The sequence below is a fragment of the Myotis lucifugus genome, unplaced genomic scaffold (assembly GCF_000147115.1).
Source record: "Myotis lucifugus unplaced genomic scaffold, Myoluc2.0 scaffold_1, whole genome shotgun sequence".
NCBI classification, from domain to species: Eukaryota; Metazoa; Chordata; class Mammalia; order Chiroptera; family Vespertilionidae; genus Myotis; species Myotis lucifugus.
In genome coordinates this window covers 36,761,600-36,768,721 of record NW_005871049.1, presented here as the reverse complement: position 1 = coordinate 36,768,721, position 7,122 = coordinate 36,761,600, and the positions used below count along the sequence as shown (strand labels likewise).

The 7,122-nt window shown below is 54.2% G+C and overlaps 1 protein-coding gene across 2 annotated transcripts; it reads right to left on the bottom strand.

Moving 5' to 3' along the window:
- Positions 1 to 330: 330 nt before the first annotated feature.
- SOX7 (SRY-box 7) lies at positions 331 to 7,009 on the bottom strand. 2 transcript variants are annotated; one of them, XM_006081914.3, is made up of 2 exons: positions 6,606 to 7,009; positions 331 to 3,044 (listed from the first exon to the last, which is right to left on the bottom strand). In XM_006081914.3, exons 1-2 carry the CDS (start codon positions 6,841 to 6,843, stop codon positions 2,122 to 2,124), a joined length of 1,161 nt encoding a protein of 386 aa, XP_006081976.1. In that variant the 5' UTR covers positions 6,844 to 7,009; the 3' UTR covers positions 331 to 2,121. The 2 variants fall into 2 exon arrangements, with proteins under 2 accessions (XP_006081976.1, XP_023611565.1); XM_023755797.1 differs by lacking the exon at positions 6,606 to 7,009 and adding an exon at positions 5,983 to 6,392.
- Between the last annotated feature and the right edge of the window lie 113 nt (positions 7,010 to 7,122).

The window sequence follows — 7,122 nt, the reverse complement described above, 5'->3', positions numbered from 1 at the left end:
CTATCTTGAGATAACACACAGTTCTGTTTTTCAAGTATGAAGACATCCTAAGGAGAAAACTGTCCTGCCAGCAGGCTGTACATTGCTCTTTTCTTTCATTCTTATTAATAACAACGCTGTTTTCAATGTGTGATACCAGCCTTTATCTCTCCACCATAACTCAAAGATAAAGTAAGCCACCCCTACAAATAACAACTTCTTTAAATTAAAAAAAAAAGTTGACGTGGAAAACATTTGGACCAATACTATCAGTAGCGCTGGGCATGCTATCTCTGCCTCACTCAGAAACATTTCTTTTTTGGCACAACTTGATTTCAAATGATAGAATGGTCACGGTACAAAAAGGTTTATTTAAATTAAATATCTTAGACAAAACAGTATCTACAACCGTTCCAAACCATGTGTAGTTTTTAGGGGGGAAAAAGGAACAGTTTAGCTTAATGTCTGTGATCATGTTTTACAAGATTATTGATACACGTTCTGGACTGCACCAGTCAATCGTATTGTCAATGGTTTACTATTTATTACCAAACATTATATATAGTAATAGCATAAAGATTAATCATGTCTTATAAGTGATTTTACAATCGGACTCCTTGGAAGGAAAAAAAAGGAACTTTCAACAATACAAAATATAAGGTGAAAATAAGAGAATATATAAAACACTTACATATTTCATACAGGCAATAATATGCAGACATCAAAAGACCAACAATGGCCTTTTCGCTCCCTGTTAGGTATGTTCCTTCAAAGGAGGTCTGAGAGGATAGAAATGTTCTGGGGGCAGGGGCAGGGCTCAGAAACACCTTCCGAATCACAGTGGGCTTCTGTTCTTTGGGAAGTAAGCACCCTGAAGGTGTAGAGGAGAAGCTGTTTTGAAGTATTGTCTGAAGATGTTACCTAAAAGACCAGCAGGAAGGATTCCCATCCCAGCCATGGGAATCGAGCTTGGAATTTTCAAGTCAGGGGACCTTTGAATTAGTGGCCAATTCAGGGTGGAGGAAGAGCAAAGGGAAAAAGAAATCCCAGGAAGGGGAGAGAGGGAGATGGAGACAGTGGGAAGAAAGCTCCCTTTGCATTTGCAGAGGGGAGGGTGTGTTGAAATTCTGCTCAAGAAACCAACACATTCAGATCAGAGGAAATTCTTTTTAGGTTCCTTGCTCTTTGGGTCAATAGGAAGAGGGAGTTGATAAAAACTTGCCAACAAGAGTATCTGATTTAGGCCACACGGGCATGTGTGCAAGGGTGTGCATGAAGGTGTGTGTATGTCGTGTATCTCTTACACCCTGACTATATATATTCAGGCTGTATACATTCTCTTGAAATGTGTAACAAAAGAAAAAAGAACTTGTCTAAAATATATATTTTTAAAAATGCAGCTTGAATACAACCTCATGTTCAGTGATTCAGTCTATACTAGTGGTTAATTCCCCAAATCAAGATGAGTGTGTGTGTGTGTTTTTTCTCAAATTGGAAGGAAAATTGACAAGTAGGATCATTTTGGAAGGCAGTGCAAGTGCAGAAAGCCCTGTGTCCTTGGGCTGTGCACACGAAATTATCCCAGATTACACCTCAACGAGCTTCCTGGGCCACCTTTATTTTCCTTTTAGCCGTGAGAGAATCCTAAATCAGAAAACCCTGGAGCAGAAGGGACCTTGGGTGTTAAGTCTGTCCCCCACTTTGCAGATGGGGGTGGGGAACAGGCTGGAAGGGAAGGAGAGGCCAGTCAGGGTATCACCAGAACCTCTGGGGATCCTGGGTGTCTGGATCCCAGCCCACGGCTCCCAGGTGGGAATGCTGCTGGGCTTTTTACAGTTATTTCTGAGATGGGAACCGGGAGGAGAGGTCCATGAAAATTCTACCTGGAACCTGTGTCTTTCAAAAACTCCCTGGCCTTATTCCCAGGTGTAGCCAATGACAACGCATTTGAAGGAATATACTCAAAATGCAGGCGGAGGGGATTGGGGCCGGGGAGGAAGGGGATGGAGAGGGTATTGGGATCTGCAGAGCCGGCTCGCTGAGGGTCCCTCGGTGCAGATGTGCAGGTCGCAGGTCCGTAGGCTCCGTGCCCAGGCGCAGAGGCAGGGCTGGGCGGAGGCAGGGCTGGGCGGGCCTCCGGCTCTATGAGACGCTGTAGCTGTTGTAGTACGTGGCCGTGGCATCAGCCAGCACCGAGATGAGGCTGGTCTCTGTGGGGCCCGTGGGTGTCATCTGCGAGGCGGGGGTGTGCCCACTGAGGGCCACGGCCCCTGCAGCAGAGTCTGGGTGGCCAGGAGTGTTCAAATACTGGTCAAACTCATTGCGATCCATGTCCCCCAGGAGTTCCACCTGGCTCAGCTGATCCAGCGCGTCAAAGCCGGGGTGCTCGGGAGGCGGGGAGAGCTGGCCCAGGTGGGCGTGCAGGTTGGAGTGGAGAGAGTGGTAGGTGGCGGGGGAGTAATAGGCAGGGGACGGGGGACAGCCCGGGACAGTGGACATCATAGAGACGCCCGGGGACTGGCCGAGGGCCAGGGAGCCCAGCGGGTGGCGGCAGTGCAGAGGGCTGGGGGCGTACTCCGGGGAGTAAGGGGGCCGGGGCAGGTGCGGGATGCGGTGGGAGTGCGCATGCTCCTCCTGGCACGGGGAGGAGAAGAAGGTCTGCTCCGGCTCCAGCACGTCCAAGGGTGACATTTCCGGGGGCGTGGGCAGCCCGTAGGGGTACGTGTCCGTGCTGCCCGGGGCGCCGCCGCCCGCCGGCCCCTCGTGGTAGCAGCCCCTGAGGCTGGGCAGGGCGGCGCCCGGGGAGTACTCACCCCTGTCCTCTTTGTCCCCCAGCGCCCCCCGGCTGCTGCCGCCCCGCTTCTCGGGCAGGGCGTTCTGGTCCCGGGACAGGTTGCTCAGGAGGAAGCCGGGGTCCACGCGCTTGCAGAGGCGCTTGGCCTGCTTCTTCCTGCGCGGCCGGTACTTGTAGTTGGGGTAGTCTTGCATGTGCTGCAGGCGCAGCCGCTCCGCCTCGTCCACGTAGGGCCTCTTCTGCGACAGGGTCAGCGCCTTCCACGACTTTCCTGCTCACGCAAGTCAGAAAAGGCTCCTGTCAGTATCTGCGGCCGGTGCACCGGTCTCAGACTGGTGCCTCCAAGCACCAGGCACACAGCGTCCCCCATCCCATCCGCGGGCCGAGGACGCGAAGGCACCCTCTTCCCAGCCCAGATCCTGCGCACACAGTGGCGCCAAACCAAGCTCCCCCGCCTGCGCGGGGCACCACCACTTCATGCCAACGACACACACATTCACATCACCTCCCAAATAAAAACCATCCGACAACACAAACATGGAAAGAATGTGGGACTCACAGCAAAGGCCAGTGTCAGCCACAGGATAACAATATAAAAGGACTACAACCCTGACTTGGGTTCTTTTAACCCTTGGAGAGCCGATTCGAAGTATTTGTGCACTTCAGTGAAGATTCTCTGCCTTCGTTGGTGATTGCTGTTTCTCAGGGAGTGATCGTGTAATGGTTATGTATGGCATAAACCTCACAGGCCTCCCCAGGAGGGGGCCCAGGTAGAGTTAACAGTTTCACAGAAATAATTAAACGATAGGATCTCACTTAAGGTAACATGATTATCCCTTACATCTGAAGGTCAAATAGGACCCTGTTGTCTGACGACCCAACGTGGCCAGAATGCAAGCATCTGCCTGCAACATGCACATATGCATGCAGACACATATACACACGTGCGCGCGCACACACACACGTGCCCGCTCCTCCCTTGACCCTGGCAGGCAGCACCTGCACAGCCCCTGACTCTATACAGAAGCAACCTTCCCCGGTCTCCGTTTTGCTCACTAGATAATATATTGTGATACTACCCAACTCAAAACTCCCTCTTTAAAAGCATCACACACATGGGTCCCACTGGGACTAAAATGCTGGTTTCGCTTGTGCTTCCTAGTGGTCCTCCCTCACTTGTGTGTTGTTTTGTAAAAGGCTTTATTCAGTCTTCCTACGTGCATGGCACATCCCTCCAGCTGCAGGTTTTCTGAAGGTCACTGCTGGGCCCCGAGGCTGCTACCTCCTAGGTGAACTCAGGCTCCACAACGTTGACAAGTTCCCCCAGGACTCTGACGTTTGCTGAAGTTTCCGTCACTAGCCTGGAGGACAGGCCCTGCTCAGCCCTGGAAGGAAAGGGCACATCTCCCACGGGAGCCCTCTGCACAGGGAGGAGGAGAGCTGTGTGTATGGCCACCCTCCGTCCGCCAGTGCCTGTGCCCATGTCGGCTGGCTCTGCACACCAGGCCCTCAGAGGGGGTGAGAGGGGGAGGATTATCGAAGGTGTTCTGCCACTGGGATGAAAGTCTATAACTGTTCTGACCATCACTGAGTAATATCTTTGGCTGTCGCTTAGAAGGGCAACTTGAAAAGTGTTAGGAACTCTGGATTTGGAGCTGGTCCGCAGTTCCCAGCCTGGGGCTGAGGCCACAAAGTTGTTGCAAGAGGCCCAAGATCCAGACTCTCTCTCTCTCTCTCTCTCTCTCTCTCTCACACACACACACACACACACACAGTCTGTGGACTGAGTATATAAAATGTGACTCTAGTTTCTAAGTGCACCTGGATGTTGCAGTATTAATAAAATATAGGTTAATTGTAAATGTCACTAGATGTGCAGCTGCCTTTATGCACCTCCTCACTCATAATATACTCAAAATACTAGTGTTCCTGGTGAAGTTTTTAATGTTACAGATTAGAAAGCTTGTGTAAAAAAAAAATGCTGGGACCCTCACATCCAGTCCCTTCCTTTCCTAGGTCAGAAAGGAAAGGGCTGGGCGAGATCCCGGGGGTGGGGGTGAAAATCGATCATGCTATGGACAGATTAGAAAGACCGTATTTGCAAAAGCAGCACCAGGTTGTTTTCCCTCACCCTGTGCCAGGGGCTGTGTGGTTAAGCAGGAAGGAATCTGTGTCTTTCCTGCAAAATGGACTGTAACCTCTGAAAGCCTAAGTGCAAGCAGAGAGTGGGGATCAGCTTACGGGAGGCATTTGTCACCCAAGTCCCTTTGCCGGCCCTTTCCCTGGGAGTAGGCAGCCTCAATCCTATAAGGCTCCCCAAACCAGGTTCTTCTCCTATCTCTGGCCCTGGGTCTGCAACAGAAACCGTGCTCTATCCCTGTCACAAGAGCATCTAGGAACAGCGTCTAGGGCTTACCAAAAAAATCTTTAGAGGCCCACACACGAAAAAAAAAAAGTGTTTTCATCTCTTTAGCAATCTGAGGGACAATATGAACTTTCAAACTGAAGAAAATGTTTTGTTGTGTATATGAATACATTTGTCTTTATGCCAACCATGTAAAAATACAATTTTAAACATTTTTTTAAGGAGAAGAGGCTCACTAAGACATGGCTCCCTAACGAGTCCTGGGCAGGCTAACCAGGAGGCTGGGCAGTAGAAGGCTCTTGGTAACCACCACTCTACCAGCCGCTTTGAAAGGGCATCTAGATTGCCCGAGGGACCTTCTCTGGGTGGGCCTGTGGCTTTAACCAGCAGAAAATTGGGTGTCAGTCCTCAGTCCATGGTTCCAACCCGGAAGAAGCCCAAAACTCCAACGGAAAAAGGAAACTGGCTTCTTTGGTTCTGGGTCTGGCAGGGTTGGGAGAGCAGGGCCAGCCTCCCACAACCACACACTGTGCCTGCTCACGGGGCCTGGGGTCTGCTCCGCTCACGAAGAGCTTCGAATGGATAAAAACCAGTTCAAATGGATAAAAACCACAGCGAAAAGGGCTGAGGGGTTAGGAGTAGGGCGGAGCTGAAAAGTGCTCAGCTCCAGACAGGGGAGAGACTAGAAAGCCTGGCAGGAACTCTGTTTTTTCCGACCTGCCCTAACATCCTCTCTCCGGGCTCATCCCTGTCCGGGTCCCACCACCCCTGCTGGGACTGCACAGCATCAACCCCAATCCGGAGGAAGCGGCCAGGCCAGGCTGCGGGACACACAGACCCTCACCGGCGCCCGGAGTATCCGGATCCGATGAACTAAACCGCTGCGGCCGAGACAGGGAGTCTCCAATGGAGTCTGTTTGCATCGACGTTTCGCTGTTGCTTTCATGATAAAGTTCAAGCAGGAAAGCGTTCCGCAAGGTCTCTCTTCACGAATATTCGTTAAGAATAGTTAGCACCTCCCTCTTTGATGGTGCCGGTGGTCAAGTTCAGGGAAAGATGCATTTCCCACTCGTATCCCTAGCGAAGGCCAGTTCCAACCCATCTCAGCGTTCCCGTCCGTCCCGGCCGCTCCGCGCGTGCGGGTCTCCGCAGCGCGGCGACCCGGACCGGGACACAGCCCCGCCCCGCCCGTGCCCTGGGGCCCCCAATCCCGCTCCTGTCCTCCCGGCCACCCCAGGGCCAAGCTGTTTCACTCTGGGCCTTGCCAAGGCGCCCCTGCTCTGACTGCCAGTCGCCGCGCTCGCGCCCACGCCCGCACAGATGCCCAGCCTCGCGGCACCGCGACGCCCGCGCTCCCCGCGTCCCCGCTCGCCAGGTCCGGCCCCGCTCTGCGCGCTCGCCCCCCGCGGCCTCTGCCTGCGCCCCTGGCCCGCGACCTGGGGCTCACCGGCCCGCCCGCTCACTCACCCAGCATCTTGCTGAGCTCGGCGTTGTGCAGGTCCGGGTTCTGCACCGCCAGACGTTTCCTCTCGTCCTTGGCCCACACCATGAAGGCGTTCATGGGCCGCCGGATGCGGCTCTCCGAGCCCTTGTCCCCTGGCGGGCGGGGGGCGGCCGGCGGCGACAGCCCATCCGACAGCTCGGCTTCCAGGGCCGGGCACTCCAGCCCCTCGGGCCACGGGTAAGTTCCCAAAAGCGAGGCCATGGCCGCACGGGGGTCGTCTCGTTTCGCCTCGCGGGGCCGGCGTTGACCTGGCCCTCGCACGGGTCGGGGCGTCCAACTTGGCCCGCAGCCGCGGCCCGGCCCCTTATTTATCAGCTTCGGGCGGTCCCGTCCTCCAATGACTCTCGGAGGCGGCTCGGCCCCTCCCTCCGTCTCGGCGCGGCCCCCTCCCTGTGTCCCCGACCTCCCAGTCCCCGCTCCGACTTGCCGGGAGCCGGAGAGGAAAGGAGGGCCGCCTCCCCGCGCCCGCCCCCAGCCCGC

Bases quoted from the DNA above. Each gene is read 5' to 3' on its own strand.
- SOX7 (XM_006081914.3), bottom strand. From the start codon at position 6,843: ATGGCCTCGCTTTTGGGAACTTACCCGTGGCCCGAGGGGCTGGAGTGC. The intron at 3,045-6,605 runs GTGAGTGAGCGG...TTGCGTGAGCAG, and splicing joins CGAGCTCAGCAAGATGCTGG to GAAAGTCGTGGAAGGCGCTG.